Source organism: Carettochelys insculpta, chromosome 3 (genome assembly GCF_033958435.1).
Source record: "Carettochelys insculpta isolate YL-2023 chromosome 3, ASM3395843v1, whole genome shotgun sequence".
In the NCBI taxonomy this organism is placed as follows: Eukaryota; Metazoa; Chordata; order Testudines; family Carettochelyidae; genus Carettochelys; species Carettochelys insculpta.
The window spans coordinates 103,854,257-103,875,863 of NC_134139.1; the positions used below are offsets into that span (position 1 = coordinate 103,854,257).

A 21,607-nucleotide genomic window follows, 5' to 3' on the forward strand; every position below is an offset into this window, starting at 1 on the left:
ATTTGGCTGATGTATTTGAACACCTAAATTAACTGAATCAGAACCTGCAAGGATGCAATGGGAATACACATGCACAGGCAACTTAAATGGGTTTCAATCAAAACTTAAACTTTGATGAAAGAAGTAGGTCATAGTTCACTCCAGATGGTAAAGCAAGCCTCTAGATCAGACCAAGATGAAAGGCTACTCCCACTTGTGGAATAACATTTGAATTTGCTTCTGGGCAAGCTCAGGCATTATCTCAAATCATCTGGAATGCAGCAGTCTGATTGGATTCTAAATCCTTTTATGTCTTCTTCACAAAAATCAACCATAGTTTATCTTTGAAGGAAACGGAAGAATTTTTGGCAGTCAGGAATGATCACACCCTTGAGCTCAAATTTAGAGAGATTCCATTAGATCAATTTTGGCTACAAGTGAGAAACGAATATCCGTTGATTTAATCAAATCAAGAAATAATTGTCTATTGCCATTTTTGACCACCTACCATTGTGAACTTTTTTTTCTTCATTATCACTTACCAAAAAATGGGAAGAGATCATGTTTAAAAAGTGTGGATCAGGACCTCTATGTAGCTCTTTCCGGCATTGAACTGAATATTAAACAGCTATGTTAACTAAAAGTTCATATTGCACATTAAAATTCTAGTAAAAAATGTGAAGTCAAATATTGTTTTCATTAATATTGTAATATCTGTAAGTTTCATTTTGAAATAAGACTTCTTGCAATATTTTATGCTATGTTTTAAATTTTGGTGTTCCATGAAAAGTGTGGGATCTTAAAAGTGTGCCGAGAGATAAAAAAGTTTAGGAAGCACTGCTCTAGGGGTGCATCACTCCAGGGTAGTGGCTGAACTGTCACTGCACTCAAAGCAGTATGACACTGAAGATGGAGGCAGGAGGATGCTGGATGTGCATGTGACCACCTGTACAATCCCATGTGTCACTCCTGCACTCAGGAGAGATCCAAATGCTGCCCAGCTGGTTAGGAGAGCACCCAAAGCCAGCAGCATCTGTTCCTCCTGGTAGTGCACATCTACACATGCCTTGGTGCCCATAACAAAATTGATTCCATGCTGCAGCAGTGTAAATAAGAAGATTCTGCTGCTGAGAGGCTGGCAGAGCTGGATTTCTCTTGTATATCTTCCTCCCTGCACCTCCTCAGACAATAGCCCAGCTCCATGTATTGCCACATGCACAAGATGGGGACAGAGGATCTGTGGGTAAAAGGGTCCTTTAATTCTCCATGCCACCATTTTAGCAGGAGTGAAATCCCTTTCAGCCCCAGACTCTGTGCAGTACCTCAGAGGCATCAAGGAAGTAGGTTCTCTTTGCCATTCCACTCACTTAAAAAGAAGAAGAGTTTTCCCATAAGGTCTCACTTGCACTCAGCAGAGATACTCAGTCTGGGGACTGGCAACTGGATTTGCCCCAAGGGAAGTTAAAAGAGTGGGGAAATGGGGAGAGAAGAAAAATGATAGCAACATGCTCATCAATTACAGAAACAAGTATGCTGCAAGTGAACCACTTTCCAATGGCCTCCAGCAAACTACTGAAGCATGAATATTACAGTAAATTGATGAGCAAAGTTGACTGTCTGCTCTGCAGTTACAGAGGGTTTAGATTAAAAACCCTGTCAATAAGGGGAAACATCAAAGCAGTATGGAGAAACATCTGAGACAGGGAATAAAAGTAAGGAGGGTGGGATGTGTGGCTTCAGATTTTCATTACCAAAACTTTAAATTTCCATCAGGTAATTTAAAGGTCAGAGCTGGGTGAAAAGAAAAACTGTCTTTCTAGGTTCTTAAACCCTTGCCTGCAACAAACAGAGTTACTAAATGTTTGGTTAATGGAGACTATTAAACAATAACAATAAACAGCCCATGAACATCTGTATGTAGTTTATAAATAAGTGAATACATCTTTAAAGTAGATATTCTTTCATCTTTACCTGTTTATTTACAAGCTGTGGTGATTTTCTTATGGCAAAATAAGCACATCAAGATCCAATTTACTATGGTAAACAAATTAAACCATAGATCTTAATAAAACTGCATTATCATTTCCACATTTATCTGGCATCATTTTTATTTCTTTTAGACACAGATAAAATAAAGATGCCGATCTGGCTTTTCTGGCTTGGTTTCCATTAATTTCCTGCTTTGTAATTCTACAGCAGGTGTTGCTCACTGGTCTATTGACATTAAAATTAATGTTTATTTTGAAATAAGTCATTAGTCACCATAATCATAACTGACACAAGGAAAGTTTCTGTTTTACCAGATTTCTGAATACACATTTCTATGGACATTGAGGAAAACATCCGAATATAATCAACCCCTCAACTGCACTGAGTAAGTCCAATATTCACATACTCACCACACTAACCCATTCATTACCTTGGTCTAAACTTCAGGGGTGGAAATAATACTTATCTCACTTATCTTATCTAAATGGGTAGCATACTGACAGTTGTGCTTCCAAATCAGTCATAGACATTTGGTCAGGAAATCACTGCCTAGTGCAACAAACACTTGAAGTCCTTCAGCTTAGCAGCCAGTTGGGAAACCTCGTATTCCTCTGCCTGCCCCTAATTCTTGTACCAGTGATGCCTGACAATGCTTATGACAGTGGTGTAATATGTTGATGAACATTTAGAAGGGATACAGGTGTAGGAATTATGAAAGTGAAATAAAAATGAGCATGCTGGAATAGCTGCAATAAGAAAACCAGGACATTTCTGAAAAGCAATGCATTTTATTTCCATGTGTCACTCTCCAGATTAATTGAAGTCTACCATTAATGCAACTACCATGCCTCAGCATGAGGCAGTATTTTTATTTTATTTTGCAACAGTCTCCTTCATTGGGAAACTCAATTTTCATTTACCAAATCCCCATTTTTAATGTAGGGAATTCTTAAAACTCAGGATTAGTTATATACAAGCTATAACATAACCACTTTTTAAAATCATACTGTATTCAAATTTGCAAAATTGTAACAGCAGCTTTTAACAGTTAAATACTGTTAGAATTCCCATATATTTCTACTACCATACTTTAACAATAAGCAGCAAACCATTACATTGCCTACCTGGCATGTGGAAAAGGTGTTATAATTGCAAGCATATCACTTTCCACAGTGTGTTTTCAAATATGCCAAACAGGTAACAGTGTTATAATGCAAGGAAATCTAAGGCTGTGATGACCACTCCTGTATACATAAAATACTGAACACAATTAGAACAGACTGGCAATAATGCGGGTTTCAGTGACCTGCATGGATTACAATGAAATTGACTATTCTATTTGTTTTAATATTAGACCAACTATCAATAAGAAAAGCTGACTTCATTATTCAAGAATGCATTTTTTAAGTTAGCTTACTTTATAAACAATAAATAGAGTATTTATTTAAAATACGGTTGAATAAGGTTGAACAGAATAAATAAAGTTGAACAGAAGGTAAACATGGTATTTCTGATCACAGTAAATGACCCTCATGACTTCCGTGCAGTTGTACATTAAATGCAACCTACAGCTCTGTGTGCCTCTTCCTTAACAGTTCAGCAATTTTAAGCTCTGACATATCACTTCTTTATCCCTGAACACCATCTTTTCCAAAAATATATTTAAAATGTCATTCTTCTGTATGCTACATTAAAAATGTTATTGCATACTGATAGATATTTATATATATATATATATATATATATATATATATATATATATATATATATATACACACACACACACACACACACACACACACAAATATATGGACATAATCTAAAACAAATGAACTTCTCTAGAAACTGATTTTAAAAATACTCACTAGTGGTCCTAAGTAATTCCACTGACTTCACTAAAGGATGCTCCGTGGGCATCTAATCCCAAATACCAACTTCATTTAGAGGTTGGGTTATTCACAAGCGAAGTCAATATTTGTGGGATGAGATCCTTATTTTGCTGATCAGAGCTTCTCAACAATTCAAGTTGAATTCTGATCTCACACACTATTGTAAATAAGGAGTAACTCCACTTAAGAGAATGGAATTACATTTAGCATAAAATAACTTTAAATCCTGCTCTGCACACAGATTATGTACCAAATTAACTGTTTCAGCTATGGTTGTGATTTTATACTAGCATAGTAAATGTCACACAGGTTGAACCTTTCTTGTCCAGCACCCTCTGGATCTGACTAGTGCCACACAAGAGAATTTTCTGGACCACAAGAGGTCAACGTTGTCTGGCAGCATTACCAACACTTCCACTGCTTACTTGGGTCTTATAAGATATTTAGGTATTAAATTACAGCTAAATAGCAGCACAGAACACTGAGAGCCATGACTAGTGACTGTAAACTAGCTTTATGAGGCTACAGGAAACTTGGCCACACCCATGATGAGTGGTTGTCTAGCTAATTACAAATTGTGCCAGATTATGGCTGTTACTGGACAAGAGAGTGCCAGACTAGAGAAGTTCAACCTGTACAGTTCTTAGCATGGACGCTGTTACAACAGTATAAAGTATAACCACATAAAGGTGCGTGAAATATACATCCCATCCTCCTTCCCTACACAAGGAAACAAGATGTATCCTCAACTAGCAATATATTTTTAATATTCTGATTTTCAGGGACTTGCTAACTCTTCGTTTTCTATTAAATAATCTTTCTTTATATAAATAGTCCCTCTAACCAACCTCCATACTCCAAGATAGGCCTCTTTTAACGACCTCCTAACTTCCTCAGCTCTATCTTCTTTGTGCGTAATGGGAACCTTGGCTGCCTCCACAGATCTGTCCTTCTGTTCCTCTATATACTGACTGTCCCCATTTGCTGCCTCCTTTATAGTTGCCTCCTTAGTCCCTTTTTCCTTGGACATCTCCTCCTTTACAAATGGCAGTTGGCCTCCAGCATATCCCTTTTCTGCTTCCTCACTAACTTCTTTCTCCAGGTCTTCATAGCTGCTCTGCTTTCTGGTTTCAATGTACTTGGCCACGCAGTAAATGACAGACCCCAAGGTGTTGACCACAACACCTGCTATAAAGAGTTTTGTGGGTGCCACATCACTGAATGCCACCATCCCCACAGTGATGGTTGCTATGCTCTTCACCACCCCAACAAAGCTTGTGGTCACAGCTGAGTTAAGGTAGGTGCAGTGAAGGGTGGTAAAGTTCATGGCACAGCCAAAGAAGATGCAAGCAATAAAGGTGCATGTCATAATAGGGTCCTTCCAGCCTGGGAAAGACCAGATGTTGATGGAATCCATGCTGGCAAAGGAGCAGATGATGAGAAAAGGAGTAGCAGAAACAGCAATGGCATATTGGGCTGTCAGAGGTCCATAGTCACTCTCTGTACTTGTTTTCTGAATAAGAACCAAATACGCAGCATGTACCACAACAGCCAGCACTCCTGTCACATACCCTATGGGGTCACCAGCCAAGTCACCAGCCCCTGCCGGAAAAGACAGAAAGGAAAATGCATTTAGCAGAGAGAGAGAGTGAGAGGAAGAAAGTGAGAGGGAAGAGGGACCATGTTCTTATCTGTAGCATTATTTAAGATCAGAGAGACAACATCCATTTAAACAAACTGCACTGAATCCTATTATTTCTGATTACTATCTTTACTTACCCTGTCTTCTGACAAATAGGTAGATAAAGAGTCAAGGATTGCATTCAAAATCTATTTTGTCCTCCCATACGTCCAATTTGTCCCTTTAACATATTATTCTCCAGATACATCCCAACCCTCAAATTAGTTAGCATCCACTTTTTTGGGGGGAGGGAGGAAGGAAGGAAAGAAACATACAACTGATAATATAATCAGAGCAGGAGCATATTTTGTACTTGTGTCTCTGCCTCAAACTACCCCCAGAGCTGAGTACCAGCTGGGACGTGCCAGTTAGCTTTCAGTGTACAGTCTTCTGATCTTGTCCTTCCCACCTCCCTCCAGCAAATCAGGTCGCCCCAGGCCTGCAGAGAAAGAGCCTAGAGATGTAGCCTTAGCCTCGATTTCAGTGCAAAACCAACAGTATGTTTTTCATTCCGGTTGCATGGATGGCTCACAAATCCATGCACTGCCATGTCCCCAGCAGAGCCAGCTTCTGCCGCCTTCACCCCCCACCCCCAGCCCACCCATGGAGGTCACCCAGGCAGTCAATGGGGGTAAAGCGTGAGGATCCGAAGGCAGGGTCTGACTTTCCCTCTCCAGACCCAGTTGGAGCTGCCGGCTTCTTTCCCATCCGCTGCTTCCCCGCGGCGCAGAACTGGCGGGTGGGAGAGCTGGACAAGGGCGATCGCCTTCTCAGCCACTCCTTCCAGCCCGCCAGTGTGACGGGCACAGGGCGCTCCTGGCTCCCCGTACCCCAGGCAAAGGGAAGCCGGCCCCAGTCCCGCCTGCTACCAGGGGTCGCTGTTCCCAAGCCGCAGGGAGCTGGGAACGACGTGCACTACCTTCTCCCCCTCCCCCGCCGCCGCCCCGGCACCAGCCGCGCGAGGCAGCTCGCAGGGGGCAGGAGGACAGCGGGGCGCAGGGAGGGTGGGGCCAGAGGGGTGAGGAGGGGAGAGGGGCTGAGGCGGGGCAGGGCGGGAGGGGGCTACAGCTGTGCTGGGGGGCGGGGGGCTGGAGCAGGGGCGCGGCAGAAGCGGGAATAGGGCGATGGGGCCGGGAGGAGTTGATAGTGGCTGGGGTCGCTGTGCGGGGCCGGGGCGGGCTGAGGATGGGGGAGCAGTGGCGGGCGGGCGGGCGGCGGGACTGGGTGGGAAAGAGGAGCCCGGGGGCGCGGGGAAGGTGGCGGGAAAAGATCGGGCGGGAGCAGGGGCCGGGAGGGCTGAGGACTGGGGAGCTCGGCGGGGCGGGGCTCACCTGCCAGCACGGCCCCGCAGGTGGTGAGCAGCACGGCGCCCAGCACGCCGGCCGAGGGGATGCCGTTCCTGAGCAGCAGGGCGCCCAGCAGCAGCGTGGCCAGGGGCAGGCAGCGCTTGAAGACCACGTACATGGGCAGGCTGAGCCCGCGCAGCGCCCACAGCGTGAGGCTGGACTGCAGCGTGGCGAGCACGGCCACGCCGGCGAAGGGGCGCGCCAGGCCGAGGCCGAAGGGGGGCACGGCCACCAGCCCCAGGCGCCGCAGCAGCGCCAGGCTGAGGGCGGCGGCCGCGCTGCTCAGGCACTGCAGCAGCGTGAGGAAGGCGAAGTGGTAGCGGCTGAGCAGGAACTTGAGCAGGATGTTGAGCGAGCCCGAGAAGAGCCCGTGCGCCACCGCCACCCCGATGCCCAGCGCTCGGCCCTGGCCCAGCCGCATGGCGCGCCGGGGGGCGGGGGCGAGTCCCACTGCCGGTGCCTTTCCCGCCAGAGCCGCCGCCGCCGCAGCTCCGCTCTCTGCGCGCCCGCCCGGCGAGTGACTGGCTGCAAGCGCCGCCCGCTGCTAGCCAAGGCGCGGGGGCGGGGGGCTGGTCTCTTGGGCGGGGGGCGGGGGGATCCCATAGAAAATCTCCCCGCAGCCCCTGGAGAGCCCCGGCCCGGGAGAGCCGCCTTCCTGCGGGAGCCCGCGGAGCTGGTGCCCGGCGCTTTACCCGAGCCCGCCGCCTCTGCTGCTTCAAGGGCTGGAGCGCGGGGGGGGGGCTGAGAGCCACCGACCCACGCTGCACAGCCCGTGTCTGTGGCACCCGCTTCGGGGGGGAGGGGGGAGGCTGCAGCTCCCGCCCTTCCGCGCCCGGGTCCAGCACCTGCGCTGCCTGACCGCTCCCAGGGCCTCGAGTAGCCACAGGCGGGGTTAGCCAACCGCCCGCCCGCGGAGAAAGCGGGCGTAGCGCTGGCCCGGGGGGAACCAGCGCCTCCCCAGCCAGCGCGGGCAAGCGCTTGGGGCGCCGAGCCCTCCTGCCCTGCCGCGGCCGCTGGGCTCTCAGATCGCCCCGCGCCCGCTCGGCCCCCCACACCCCGACTCGGGGGGGGGGGGAATTATTCGCGCCTCCCTCCCTAGCCGGTGACCCGGTGGGGGTGGGGGGGTGCCAGTCTCCCTCCTGCCTCCAGTCACCCGCTGATATCAGCGGCCCCTCGGCGTGCACCCGGCAGGGGTCGACCGGCCGCGCAAATGGTCTGCGGCGCAAACGCCCGGAGTGCCAGCGACCGACACCGCCGGCCTCGACCTGCGGCAGCTCAGAGTCAAACCGAGCTGCGAGCGGAGCGCCCGGGCACGCGGGGACGGCAAGCCCCGGGCGCTGCAGAGCATCTGCGAACTGCACCGGGAGGGCTGAGCTCCCGGAGCCCGCAGCGAAGCGCTGCCCCCTGCCCAGGCATCACGCGCACCCCAGCCCCGCGCCACCGCTTTGCAGCCAAAGCACCGCTACCCCGCTGTGATGGCCGGGCCGGCGGAGCGGGCCAGGCGCCCGCGGGAGAAGTCCAGCAAGGGGCTGGGTTTTTCTTTTCTTTTCCCCGGCAAGGCGCCGGGGGCTTCTGCGCTTAACGCGGCCCGAGCACGTGTTATCGCTCGGTCCTGCGTAGCTCCTCGGGCGCTCTGAGAAATCGCAGTGGGCTCCGGAGCTCGGACATCTTACCGCTTGCGTGCCAGGGCATTTCCACGGCGCAGCTGGATCCCTGGGCTGGTGAAAATCGGCAGCTGGTTACAACGGATCCGTCTCAGATCTTGTCACATCTAAGAATCGCGCTGCTAGTCCAGCTCTGACTGCCCCGTTTCCCTAATTTCAGTACTAAGCCCGAGGTTTTTAAGGCACCACCAGCCAAAGCATTAATTCGAGCCCACCCAAAGCAGGCTTGCGGCGGGCCAGACGCACTAGGCTCATTCTGCTGATCATAGTTTTATGTTCTCTAGGAAGAGCTGATAGTTAACCCCTCGAGCTGCAATTCCCCTCCTGCTTTCCTGCTCCATGTTCGCTCTTAACTACATTGTCATCGGTAAAAAATGAAGGTTCAAAAATGGTAAATAAAGGGATCCCCGCTGGTATAGCTAAGTGACACGCTACAGAGCTCTCTCTCCTTGAAACCATGAAGAGAACTTTTAATCGCTTAGCACCATCACTTCTCTGGGTGGATATAGAGGCGCATAAACCATTTTCACCAGAAGTGGCCCAGAGCCGCGCTCCGAGAAGGCGGCACTGTGCGAGACGCGCATTGGGAAGGTTGGTGGTTACACGCATTTTCCATGTTTTGCAGCTGGATGAAAACTCTGCTGGGAGTGACAGCCCATCATTGCTCCTGAACGCTCAGACGTACTCAAGGCGATTTTTCATTTTCCGTTCATGGGAGCAGAAATAGATGACCTTGAATCTTTGGAAGTTCTAACCTTTTGCCCAATACCAACTTTTTCAGGAATTAGTGAGGGCTGGAAAAGTGCTGGAACATTGTAATTTTTCAGTCTTCACCCTTTGCAAATGATACATGTCCGGGTCTCATTCACTAGCAGTTAAGAACACATTCTTAACGATGAGGGCATGGTAAATAAACTTCTATTTCACAAGAACTTGTATGAGAAAGGTTCCTATTTGGACAAATAGGGAATGGGGACCTCAGGGCTCTACGTTTATCTCAAATTTCATTGCAGCGATTCGCTTATTTGTTAGCTAGCGTGGGCCTGATTCTGTACTCCTTTGCTTTCGCTAGAGAGTGTGGGCGCACGGGGAACACCTTCTAATGACTTGTAACAGAGAGGAAGCCGTGCTAGTCTATACACTATCAAAACAAAAAGCAGTCAAGTAGCACTTTAAAGACTAGCAAAGTGGTTTATTAGGTGAGCTTTCGTGGGACAGACCCACTTCTTCAGACCATAGCCAGACCAGAACAGACTCATCTTATTACATAACAGGAACTGGAAAATCTTCTCGCCATCCTTAAACTTTTGTACCTGAAACACTTCAACGTGCATGGAAGAGGCTGATGGATGATTCATTTGTCAACACCTGCTAATGCTTATGGGCTAGTGCCTCTGCAATGTCTATTGCCAGCAATGAAATCCTGCTCGGGGGGAAACAACAGATTCTCACTTCCAAAAAGAACAACCAGTCCTGCGGCACCTTACAGACTAACCGATATTTTGGACCATAAAGACCCGTTTGCCCACGAAAGCTGATGCTCCAAAATATCTGTTAGTCTATAAGGTGCCACGGGACTTCTTGTTGTTCTCGAAGCTACAGACTAACACGCTACCTCTCTGACACTTGTCACTTCCAAAGGGAACTTTTCCGTAATTGCTTTGATGGGTGCAGTAGTTCTCCCGATTGAGATGTAAAACATTTGCAATTAAACTTGCCTGAAAAGAAATAGCTGATAGCAGAAGCATGTTACTTTTCCTGAAAGAGCTGGAACTCTTCACAATGTGATATTTTCTAAACAAGAATACGTCCCCCCGTCTCCAGATTTTTTAAATATAACTGTCATCACACTCTGTGTGGGTAAAGAAAGAAAAAATTGAGACAAGTTACCAAACCAGGAATCTACTTTCTCCCGCGATTTCGGCAAAGCACCTCTAAGTGGGATATTCTTGGTTTCTCATAAAGTGCTGTTGGTTTCTCTCACCTAAAGTGAAATATCAAGGAAGTCACGCTGCCTTTCTAAGACTATTTGCCAAAACTAGTACAACCCTTACAGTTTGTTATGAAGGGGGTCGTTCAAACAGGTTTCCATGGCTGTGGACCAACGATATAGAAGGCCCACCCCACTGCAGTTGCCCCTTTCATCCTATGAAATCAGCTGAGACGTGGACTTCCAGTAAATATGAAGGGCTTACTGGTCGTATCTTGCAGGGTAACCCTTACAGGCTTGCCTAGTACCAGCGCACTGGAGTACACAATGTGTTAAAGAAATAAGTAACATTTATTCCACTAGCATTAAAACAATCAAACCAACCACTTCTACATCAACTTGACATTTCTGCAGAAAAGTAGTTTGGTATCTCTTTTTTCTGGCTCAGAGACTCAAAGACTTGGCCTTTTACAAAGACTTTTACAATCATTTCAATATAAGCGTATACTTGTGTACCAACATGAGAATAAATACTAATTAAAAATCCAGCTCAATATTTACAGATTGCCAGTGGAGGTGAGAACAAAACCAGTGGTGGTAAAAGTTTAAATGGAAGATTTGGAAAGACAATAGTATCCTCCAGACTTCTGCAAGTATTCCCAGAAACCGACATCATGTCTGACCCGCCCGCAGTAGGGATACAAATATAGGATGTTCAGCACCAAAAAACATGATAGCTGTAACTGGCTGTATCCTTACTATCAGATTTACACGGTGTTGCTCAGGTCCTTAACTTAATTAATTTTTCTTTAATTGTGGATGGAACAGAACAAAAATAAACGTGCTTTACTTAATTATTGTATTTCATGAAGTTAATCTTTATTTTGGATTTCTTAAAAAAAGGATTGTTTAAAATTATTCCTTTAATTGTTTTAGTAAAGTTTACAAGATGGGATTTCTATCCAGTGTATTTTTTTCTTCATCCCTATAAACTCTTACCATTCACTACCTTTTAAAAAATAAGGCTGTATCAATTTGGTTTCCAGTAACATTTTCTTCTAGTTGTCAAACCTTAAGCATCAATTTAGCTGTGCCAAAACAGAGCCTTACTCCAAATTTCTCTGTTGTATCTCTTTTCTGTAAAGTTAATTGAGAAGCAATCCTATTCCAGGTTCATCCCATTTTTCTGGCTCATCTTGGTTCAGTCTCTTTGAACAATCACTCAATTATGTCAATTTTGAGGACTGTGCTTCATTTGGTGATTGTCCCTTTTCTGATGGGTTTTGTGAGATGCAATCCCATCCCAGTCACAGCCAGTTTTCTTGGCACAACCACACTCATATGTTTGTTCAAGTTTAGAGTGATCACATTGCCCTATAGCAAATATGGGAGACCAGCCTCCCAAGACGGGGAGCTGCTGTCCCATGTCAGGGCTCATTGGTGATGGGGGATATTACCCCATGGTGGATCACTGGAAATGGGGACTCTGCAGCCTTCCAATGAGATGGAGTGGAGGATGGGGGCTCCACAAGTTCCTGGCAGCAGGTGCTGAAAATAGGGGCTCTGCAGCCTCCTGGCAGGCAGGGCCAGGGAATGTAGCAGCAGACCTGGAACAGGGAACCCTGGCAGCAGGGGCTGCCGTGCTGGAGAACAGTGCAGCTGCCCCACAGAAGAGCTTTGTTGCAGCAGGAGCTGCCTCCCCAAGGCATAGCATTCCAAGGAATGAGGCAGCCACCCTGTGGCGGAGCTCATTGGCAGAGGGGGCTGCCGCCATGGTGTGCTGGGGAATGGGGCAGCTGCCCCACAGAGGAACTCCCCTAAAGCAAGAGCTGCCACTCCAAGGTATAGGGCAGCAGGGAACTGGACAGCTGCCTGCACCAGACACTGCTGCCCCAAGACACCGGGTGCCAGGGAACAGGAGTCTTGCAAAATATGGGACAATTTGCCCATTTTCTTAAAAAAGCTGGGATGCCTGTGAGACAGCTCAAATAAGGGACTGTCCTGGTAAAAATGGAACAGATGGCCACCCTGTTCAAGTAATATAAAAGGAAGCTGTATACCAAATTTGGCCATCCTATCTCTTATGGCTTATGAAGATTTTTTGATCAAAATATATTATTTAAAATAGACTAGCACATTGACCAGGTGTTAGGCAGGCATTTAAGTGAAATAAAGTTTGTTTGTTTGTTTGTTTTTCTGTTTAGGAAATAAAAGGATATGGTTTATGCAAATGATTGGGGGCTAACTGTGTGGGGGAGTTGTGGTAAGGCAGCAGAGCTGGCCCTGCACAGCACTGTGGCTGAGGAATGGGTTTGGGGTAGAGGGTACTTACCTCTCCCAGCAGGGTGGCGAGCCACTGTTACATGGGCAGTTTTCCTCCTGTGGCTGCTCCCAGTGGTCACTCTGCTGTATTCCTGTTCCCTGCACTCACTGCCCCTATTGGTGAGTCTGAAGTACATCATCGCTCCTGTGGCTGCCCCTCCCTGTCTTCTGGGAAATCCTGGGATTTCAGGCATTTCCCACTTTCCAGGCACAACCAAATCCTGGCCTTGGTTTAGGTTAGCGTAAGAGGAAGTTGCATACCAAATTTCATGGTTGTAGGTCTTACGATTTAAAAACCAACACAGCACAGACAGAAGCCTACTTCAAAATATATAGTAGATATTAGACCAGCCCCAGAGGGTGATTCACCAGTGTTACATATAAAGCATAGGTGTACAGGGCCAGATTTGCACAATTAGAGTAAGACATCAGGAAGCTATTAAATTCTGGGTGTGCTTTTCAGCTAAACATTTGATAATTAGAATAGGTAACTGTTTAGAATGAAGAGAAGGAATCAAGCAGAATCAACAAAACCAGACAATGGACAGAAATTGCAGGAAGGGAAAACAGGGTACTCTTGCTCTTGACACAAAGTGTCTTCTTTTCCAGTAGATATATGTGAACACAGTGAGAACAAATAAATTACACCAGCTTCATTTTTTTTTTTTACTGCATACATTTCTGGAAGCTCAATGGAAGTCAAGTGGCATTCATTCCTGTGTTTGTGTGCGAGAGAGAGAGAGACTGAGAGTTTTGTATTCTCTGGCTGTTGCTCCCTATCTCTGTCTCTTGTAACTTGCCTTCTCTTCTGTCCTATTTTATCTTTGCCCTTACCCTCATTTGCCCTTGCCCATTTAGTGGGTGACATCCTGACCCCATCCAGGACAAAACTCCCATTGATTATAATGGGACAAGGTTCTCACCAATTTAACTCAACTTTGTATCTTTTTTAAATTTTCTTCCTCCATCTCTTTGGGTGAGTCTACACCAGGAACTAACTTTGAAGTTAGGCGCTACATTGAAGTAACCAGCAGAGAGTCTACACATATTTTCCCCTTACTTTGAAGTTAACTTCGAAGGAGCCCAACTTTGAAGTCCTTACTTCATTCCCGGGAATGCAGTAGTGCCCTACTTCAAAGTTTAACTTCGAAGTAGGATGTGTCTGGGCACTCAGCTTCAAAGTTGCTTACTTCAAAGTTATGTTTGTAGTGTAGACACAGCCTTCACATCTTGCTTACTGTCTCACCTATCCTACACACCCCAACATCATTTTCCGTCTACTGTTTTTCGAATTTTCTCTTTCCCTTCCTATTTTACCTCATCTCCTTTCCCCCCGCTTTTCTCTCCCATCTTTCATCTTCCACTCTGGCCTCCTTCCTCCTTTCTATGTTTGCTTTTGCTCTTCACATTTTCAACTCTGGTTTGGTCTGTACCCAAATGATTATCTCCTGTGCTTACACTTTTACTATCAATATTTGTATTTATAGTAGGATCCATGGGCACCCATGCTGTTTACTAGTGCACTTTCTGAATATTAAAGTATACATCACAGTATAAATGACTGCCTATTCATCTTCAGGGAGACAGACCAACATTCACTTGGTGAAGTGGGCATAATACAACTCTGAACAACACTTTTCTATTCAAAGGGAAGAGATGCTTCAGCAGCATGTTTAGAAGATTCTAAATCTGAAGAACCAATGCTGGGAATGACTGTCAAAACCTTACAGCTTTAAGACAATAGGTCCTGTGGGCAGCATCTGCTGCCCTTTTATAGCAAAGGAGTTCCAGATCAAATGCCATCACTGCTTAATGTCAGCAGCCCAGTTTGCGGAGAGGTGAGGCACAAATTCACAATTAAACAGCCCAAGATATGTAGAGATCTACATATTAACACGCTGGATTTCATTCAGACACTTACTTGTGGCCATTGTAGATGCCAGAGCCACAGTTTGTGTGCTGTTGGCAAGAAAACTCCACTATATATGTAGGCCATGGCTTAGTGCACCAGCTTCAGTTTCCAATGATCTCATGCTCACATAGAACACACTGCAGCAATCTAATCTTGTGGCAAAGGTGAGCATATTTGTGACGAAGTCTGATTGGTCCAACTCATCTCACTGGGACAAATGGGGAAAAAAAACACTTTTGCAATAGCCACTTCTAGGGCTTATAGGAGTAACCCAAGATTTAACGTACCTAAATTACTTATCTGTGTCACACACGGCTGAGCCAATGATGTCAATATCAGATGAAGATGCTTGATGCCTCAAGCAAACAGCAACTCAGAGGGGTGGAGTGGCTTGCTCAAGGCCTCAGAAGAAGTGAGTGATAGAGCTAAGATGAGGCCGCAAGAACTCTCAACCCCATGCTCAGTCCACAATAGTCCCCTCAGGGCTTGTCTTCACCGCAAAGCAAACTTGAAGTTATAACTCAGGTGTTGCCCCTTACTCGACTCACATCCATGTACAAAAAGCCCCTGAGTGCAGTGTTGTTTTTAACTCAAGCTGGCTGGCCAGCTACAGCTCAAGGGAGCACAACTTGTCAGCTAACATGACCACTCTGCAGTGTGGACACAAGGCTAGTGCCATTAGAGTGCTGTAAGTCCTCCACTGTTTTCCTGTCATTCCCTCATGGGCCCAGGGGAACACACACAACTTACTGAGAAAAAATCAGAGTTGCTCAGGTTGCTGCAGTATTAAGCATCATGGGATGTGCCCCCAGAAGTTTTACTACCTCACAAAGATCAACGCAGAGTGCATGTGAATACATGTAATTTTGCAGTTATTTTACTACCTCACCTACCTTGTCTAATATCACACAGCTGCAATACTTGTCTCACTAGAGCTGGGCTAATTCAAGGGTAACAATCTGAGTTAACACTTCCAGCGAAGATGTTTCCTCACCCTCATGAGCTTTTCTCCTTCTGAGCTTATGACCACAGAAAATCAGTGGATGAGTTAGCTCAGACGCAAGCAGCCAGGATGGAGATTTTCACCTTAGCTCTTCTTCAGCCCACAGTAATGAGCTGGTTTGGAGTTCCCTCACCAAACAAAATGTCTGCAGCCATGCGTTTCATAGGATCCTGAGCCCAATGGCTGAGGTGAGATGAGGAAGGAAAACAAACAAAGCTCAGATAAGATGTTTAGGGGGAAAATCGTTGTGTCAGATAATTGTTAATTGTGGCAGTGACTTCATATTTTAAACTCAATTTCTGTAATGAAAATGGTAGGAAAAAGAAAGGATAGCTTTAACTGAAAATTAGCTGTGAGAGTAGTGTTAGAGTTTAAGAATCTCCTTACTGTTGCAGAAGGAAACCCCATTTTATCTCATGCCCTCATTGTGAAGGGAACTTGTAGGGGGACACACTGTACTATAGGCCAGCATATCATATTGAACAGTGCGCACTCTTGGTACTTGGTTGCACAAGAATAGATTAAAAGAGCACCATGTTATCAAAACAAAGTCAGGGTTACACACACTTAGAAAAAGTTGTATAGAAGGGTCTCGAACAACTGTGAGGAAAATATGATCTCTATCATTCACCCAAAAGACACTACTTATGAATATTAGCTCACCCTCAGAACATTTTTACTGTATTTGCCCTTCTGATCACTACAGGTGAAACATTACTGATAAAACAAGTAAAAGAGTCCTTCTAAGAATGCTAAACCGAATATTTACCACAGTGTGCCTTTTATTAAAGCACACTAGAATAAATATACTCTTCTTCTAAATTGACATTATTGCTCCTGATATAAGAAACAAATTTGCACTAACAGGAAATGCCTCTTAAAGAAGGAATTAAAACACCCTTAAAAATGAAATGAACAGATTAAATATTCAACATAGTTGTACTTAAAGGACTATTTTAAATATAACTAGTGAAGAATTAGAAGATAGCATGGTCATTCTTAAAAGCAGGTTTTTTTAAGTGAACATGTGTAGAAAGCATACCCTTAGAATTAAAAGTTAGTTACAACTACCAAAAAAGAAACATTTTTCACTGCATCGCAGAAACGTTTATAACAACACGTTCTTCCCATTTAATGATTATATGGCAAGGTTAAAAGCTACACTGAGCATGTGGGTTTACTCATCTTTCAAGAGTAAAATCTGGATACAGCAGCTCTGAAATGGAAGTTAGCACACAAGGGGGAAGAGGTACCTAGGGAGAAAATTCAGTCCATTTGTTGGATGAACATGTTACACTCTGAAAGCTGCTTTTCATCCAAATGAAAGGCTGAGATTGTTTACAGTCTCATACCAGCTTTTCCATGTTTAGCTTTCAAATGGATGTAGTGCACTAGTATACAGTAAACACTTTCATATTCGGCAGTCATGGAACTGGGAGGTTGCCAGATATTCAAATATTCTGGATAACAGAGATATATACCAATCCATGCATAGCTCCAAAGAAAAACAAGATTAGATATTAAGAAATAAACAAAACTGTATGCAGAGTGCTCTATTTACCAACAACTATAGTATTGTACACTGTATACTTATCCTGTATTTATATATATTTACTTTTGCTATACTGTACTTATGGAAAATGTAACTAAAAATTACTTCTGGTTAAAATGCTGGTTATTTAAGAGTTCTGGAAAATAGAATACCAGATATGAAAGAGTTTAACTGTGCCTTATTAAAACAGGCTTCGTATTTATACACAATATATATAGATATTCCATGACCTCCACACACTTGGACATGTTGATTGCATATTAAGCAGAAAAGGGAGATAAAAGGAAAGGACTGTTAAGGTTAGAAATAATATTAATGCATATGAGTGGGTTTATGGCTCATGGTACTAGTAAAACTACAAGTAACATAGCTTTAGGGTTGTGTCATTTCTCAGCACATACAATGAAAAGATGACAAAATTTATTTTAAAACCTGTGTAATAGTCTATAACAAAACACAATCAAAACTTTTGTTTCTAATTTAGCTACAGGGGTTGGTATGACGATTACCTTACACAGTTAAGACCCATGCAGAATCCAAACGTCTTAGAAGAGGAAAAGAGTTTAACATTTCACCCTATCTGCTAATCAAGGCACAGTCCTCTGTGCATGGCTGTCCAGTAGCCCCTGGCTCTTATATCTAAAATAGGACACATTCCTCCTTTTCCAGTAATTCTTAAATAACATACAGTTCCTCTTCTATGAATGCTCTCTCCCCACTTCATACCTTCAAACAGTCCAGCACAGTTGTCAGCCTCTGAAATGTCTGCATGGCTTAATGCAGGGATGGGGAAACTTTTTTGGGCTGGGGGCCACAGACCCACAGAAAAATCAAACCAAGCAAACAAAAAAACCTCACTGACCTGGACCCCAACTGAGAGGCAGGAAAAGAAAAGACAGACATCCCCTTCATGCTCCAGCTCCCTGGGTAAGGTTAGCACCGAGGCTCAAGTTTCCCCGCAGAGCTGGATTAACTTTTCTGGAAGCCTGGATATAACAGATTTTGAGAAGCCCAACTAGAGTCTGGTGTGGGGCTAAAAAGGGGAGGTTCGGTGTGCAGGAGGAGGCTGTCATGGAGTGGGTTGGGGGTAAGGATGCAAAGTCTGAGCAACAGGTAAGGTGCAAAATTGGGCTGGGAGTACGGGATCCGGGCATGGGGGAGCAGGAATTGGGTCACCTATTTGGTGCAGCTCCCCAGAGGGCACAGGCGGCTCCATGTCACCATACTGCCCTTCTATTGCTCCCACTGGCTGCAATTCCTGACCAATGGGAACAGGGGTGGAGCCTGAAAGCAGCACTGGGATGGTTCCCTGTGCTGCCATTCCTCTAATTGGGGGCAGAGAAAGCGGGAACGACAGAATGCAGACCCACTTCCTCCCTTGCCAGGCAGCCCTCACAGGTCACATTCAGCCATTGGCTTACTTGACCCGGCCCATAAGGCTCAGGGCTCCCCCTACCGACCCACAGTGCTGAACCAGTGCTGGTGCTCCGCCACACAGGAGTTACTGGGGCTTGGAGACATGTCACATGGCTGATGCAGCAATATCGGCTCATCCCACTGTGGAACGGTGTGGGAGAGCGCCTCAAGCCTTGATCTGGCCTTCAGGTCCTAGGTTCCCCAACCCTGGCTTAATGCAAATCTCACCAACTTTGGGATACAGAATCCTGGAGCAAACAACATTTGAGTTCAGTACTAATTATGGCCCTACAGAGAGGGTGATGAAAGTGCTGGGCCCTCTGAGGGAGTCTCTGCAGGCAGAGGGTGTGACACAGGCAAGTAGAGGGTTATCTAGGGAAATAACAGGAAAGCCAAAGAGATGCAAGAGAACTATTACAAAGTCTGTCTGAGAACCTCAAGGAAGTTTGGACAGGCATTAAAAAAAAAAAGTGCAATTCTTTTTCAGAGTTTCCCATCACAATCTCTGTCTATATTGGCTATGTCTACATTAGCGCAATCTCTTGACAGAAGTTTCTGTCTAAAGATATCTTACAACAAAACTACTGTCGACAGATCGCAGCCACACGGCCAAGCAGACTGAAAGAGTGATTTGCTCTGTCTACAGAGCGTGGCCAGACTGCCTGGCCACTCTCAACAAAATGGCCAACCAGAAGCACAGCAGACAGGGCCTCCCGATGTCCCGGAAGCCCTTTCTGTCAACAGAGAGCTCCCTGTTGAACGTCCAGACAGGCTGTCGACAGACGCTTTATGCCTCATGGGAAGCATCATAAGGCTGTTGACCAAAGTGCTGTATTCTGTTGATTTACTGCCAGCAGAATGCCTTGGTAATCTGGAAGCTCCCTGGGTTTTGTTGACAAAACACTAATTTTCTCAACAAAACCCTCTAGTGTAGACACAGCCTTTGTGATTTCCAAGCATTATCTAAAACTGAATTCCTTTTGCTATGAGCCTCCGTCAAGCATTTTATCTGAAAACATAGGTGGGGAAAGAAAAAAGACTAAATGAAAATGAGCTTTTCTGCCATCATGAAACAGTGAACAAAAAGGTCACAAGAAGCAGCTTGTTATAATGTGTGACATGAATGGTCTATCAACAGCATTCATCATATTATACAAGACAATAATGCAACCCGAATTTAGAGCAAAACGTATCAATATCAAATTATCAGAGTGACACAAGCCTCAAGCTGATGCTGGATTATTTTACAATAAATATTCCTCCTCATTCTTTTTAAAAAAAACAGTGACAGTATTTCAAAATAAACTGCCATTTGTCTTCATTTATCAGGAGTAGAGAATTCTTTTCACATCTCCCACTGAAGACATTTACCCATGTAACTCCCCGAAGACAAATATAGGAGTGGCTCTGCCCCCACCAGTCCTTTGATTAGCTAGGCCTCTTTCTGCTGCCTCAAGAATGGTGTATACAGTTGAATCATCCTTAATATAGGTCCTCACATGCTGCACTGAAAAGGTATCCTCAACTGCATATCTTCAGTTAGAACTACGAAGTGCATTTAAAAGGTGATTTGAGGATTCAAATGCCATTCTTGACACATCTAGTATGAGTTTAGTTTCCTGGGAGCCGAGAAAGCTATCCAACAAGTCAACTTTCTTTGTTCACTGAGAAGTGTGGTGTTCTCTACACAGGAACAGCCAGACAGGAAGGGGTATAAATCTTCACTAATTCATCCCAAGCGCAGTCTGCAACCTGCAAAGCAAACATAGTCCACGTTAAGAGTTACTAGGAATTTAGTTTTGACTACAAAAATGAGAAGGATCAAAGCACTGGGAATTAAAACAGTGTGTGTGGTGTAGGGTTCAGATTTGGTGCCTGTTTTTTTTTTTTAAATATAATTTCTTAAGTTCTGATATAAATTGTAAAATACAGTGTGTTTATTGCCATGTCAGTCCCATGACATTGGTGAGGCAAGATGGGTGGTGGAACATCTGTTGGGAAAACTTCTGTTGGTGACAGAGACAAGCTTTTGAGCTACAGAGCTCTTCTTCAGATCTGGGAAAAGCACTTAGCATCACAACTAAATACAGGACAGAGTCATCTTGAAAGGTCCCTCAGAAAAGTGGTTCTCAACTAGGGGTGTGGAGCACCTGAATAGCTTCAGACTTCAATGGCTAGGCTCAGCCCCCAGGCAGTGGGGTTTTGGCTTTCTGCTTGGACCCTAAACCTGGTCATGCTTGGATGGCCCCCTGAAATCCTGTTGCAGCCTCCTCACCAATAGCTCGGACAGCTCCCCTCTGTGAGGTGTACCCAGAATAATTCACCAAAACATGGCATGTAGGCATGTACCGAAAGCCGTTATCCCAGTGGTATCGTAATCATTTCTAAATGTGTGTACAGGTAAAATTTAAAGTATTATGTGTCTTCACGAGAACGCACAGAAGGTTCTCAAAACCATGGAACTAAGGCATGTAAAACAACAGGAAATGAGCTTCAGACCTGTTCCTTCCAGCAAGGGGGTAATAGGAATCTCTTTCCCTGGCTGGGCACTGTGGCATTCCCCCTTTCACAACAGAGGTCTATTTACATATTGAACCAAAGTGCTAGTAAAGAGACTGTGAAATAAAGAGCAGGAGGAAAGCCCTGTTTACAAATAGACTGGCATGCACATTGGGTGGAGGCCAGAGGTACATGTCTATATCTTTCCACTGAGAAGGAAAGAGGACAGCATGGCTCATGAATGGAAGATAACAGCCAACCGTGGCTGCTCTACGCTGGCAAGATATGGGTGAGTTTTTGCTCTAAAAGCCATGACAATAACTCACTAAGAATATCTAGATTCTAGAACGTGTCCCAGGATTTTATTTTATGTGTAATGTAATGTAATTTTATATATGCTCCAATACTTCTACTTGCTTTCACTA

The 21,607-nt window shown here is 45.2% G+C and overlaps 2 protein-coding genes across 5 annotated transcripts in view; both read right to left on the reverse strand.

The window, feature by feature from the left end:
* Positions 1–4,500: 4,500 nt before the first annotated feature.
* Positions 4,501–7,394, reverse strand: SLC35D3 (solute carrier family 35 member D3). Its single transcript, XM_074988742.1, has 2 exons — positions 6,870–7,394; positions 4,501–5,459 (listed from the first exon to the last, which is right to left on the reverse strand). Exons 1-2 carry the CDS (start codon positions 7,303–7,305, stop codon positions 4,636–4,638), a joined length of 1,260 nt encoding a protein of 419 aa, XP_074844843.1. The 5' UTR covers positions 7,306–7,394; the 3' UTR covers positions 4,501–4,635.
* A 9,011-nt stretch (positions 7,395–16,405) lies between these two features.
* PEX7 (peroxisomal biogenesis factor 7) overlaps positions 16,406–21,607 on the reverse strand; it is a 79,515-nt gene continuing 74,313 nt past the window's right edge. For 3 of the 4 annotated variants that reach the window (XM_074990485.1, XM_074990488.1, XM_074990487.1), the window contains one exon: positions 16,406–20,435. In XM_074990485.1, coding sequence (XP_074846586.1) covers positions 20,367–20,435 — 69 coding nt within the window. In that variant the 3' untranslated portion in view covers positions 16,406–20,366. The remainder of the gene's footprint in view (positions 20,436–21,607) is intronic. The other variant, XM_074990486.1, reaches the window with a different exon arrangement.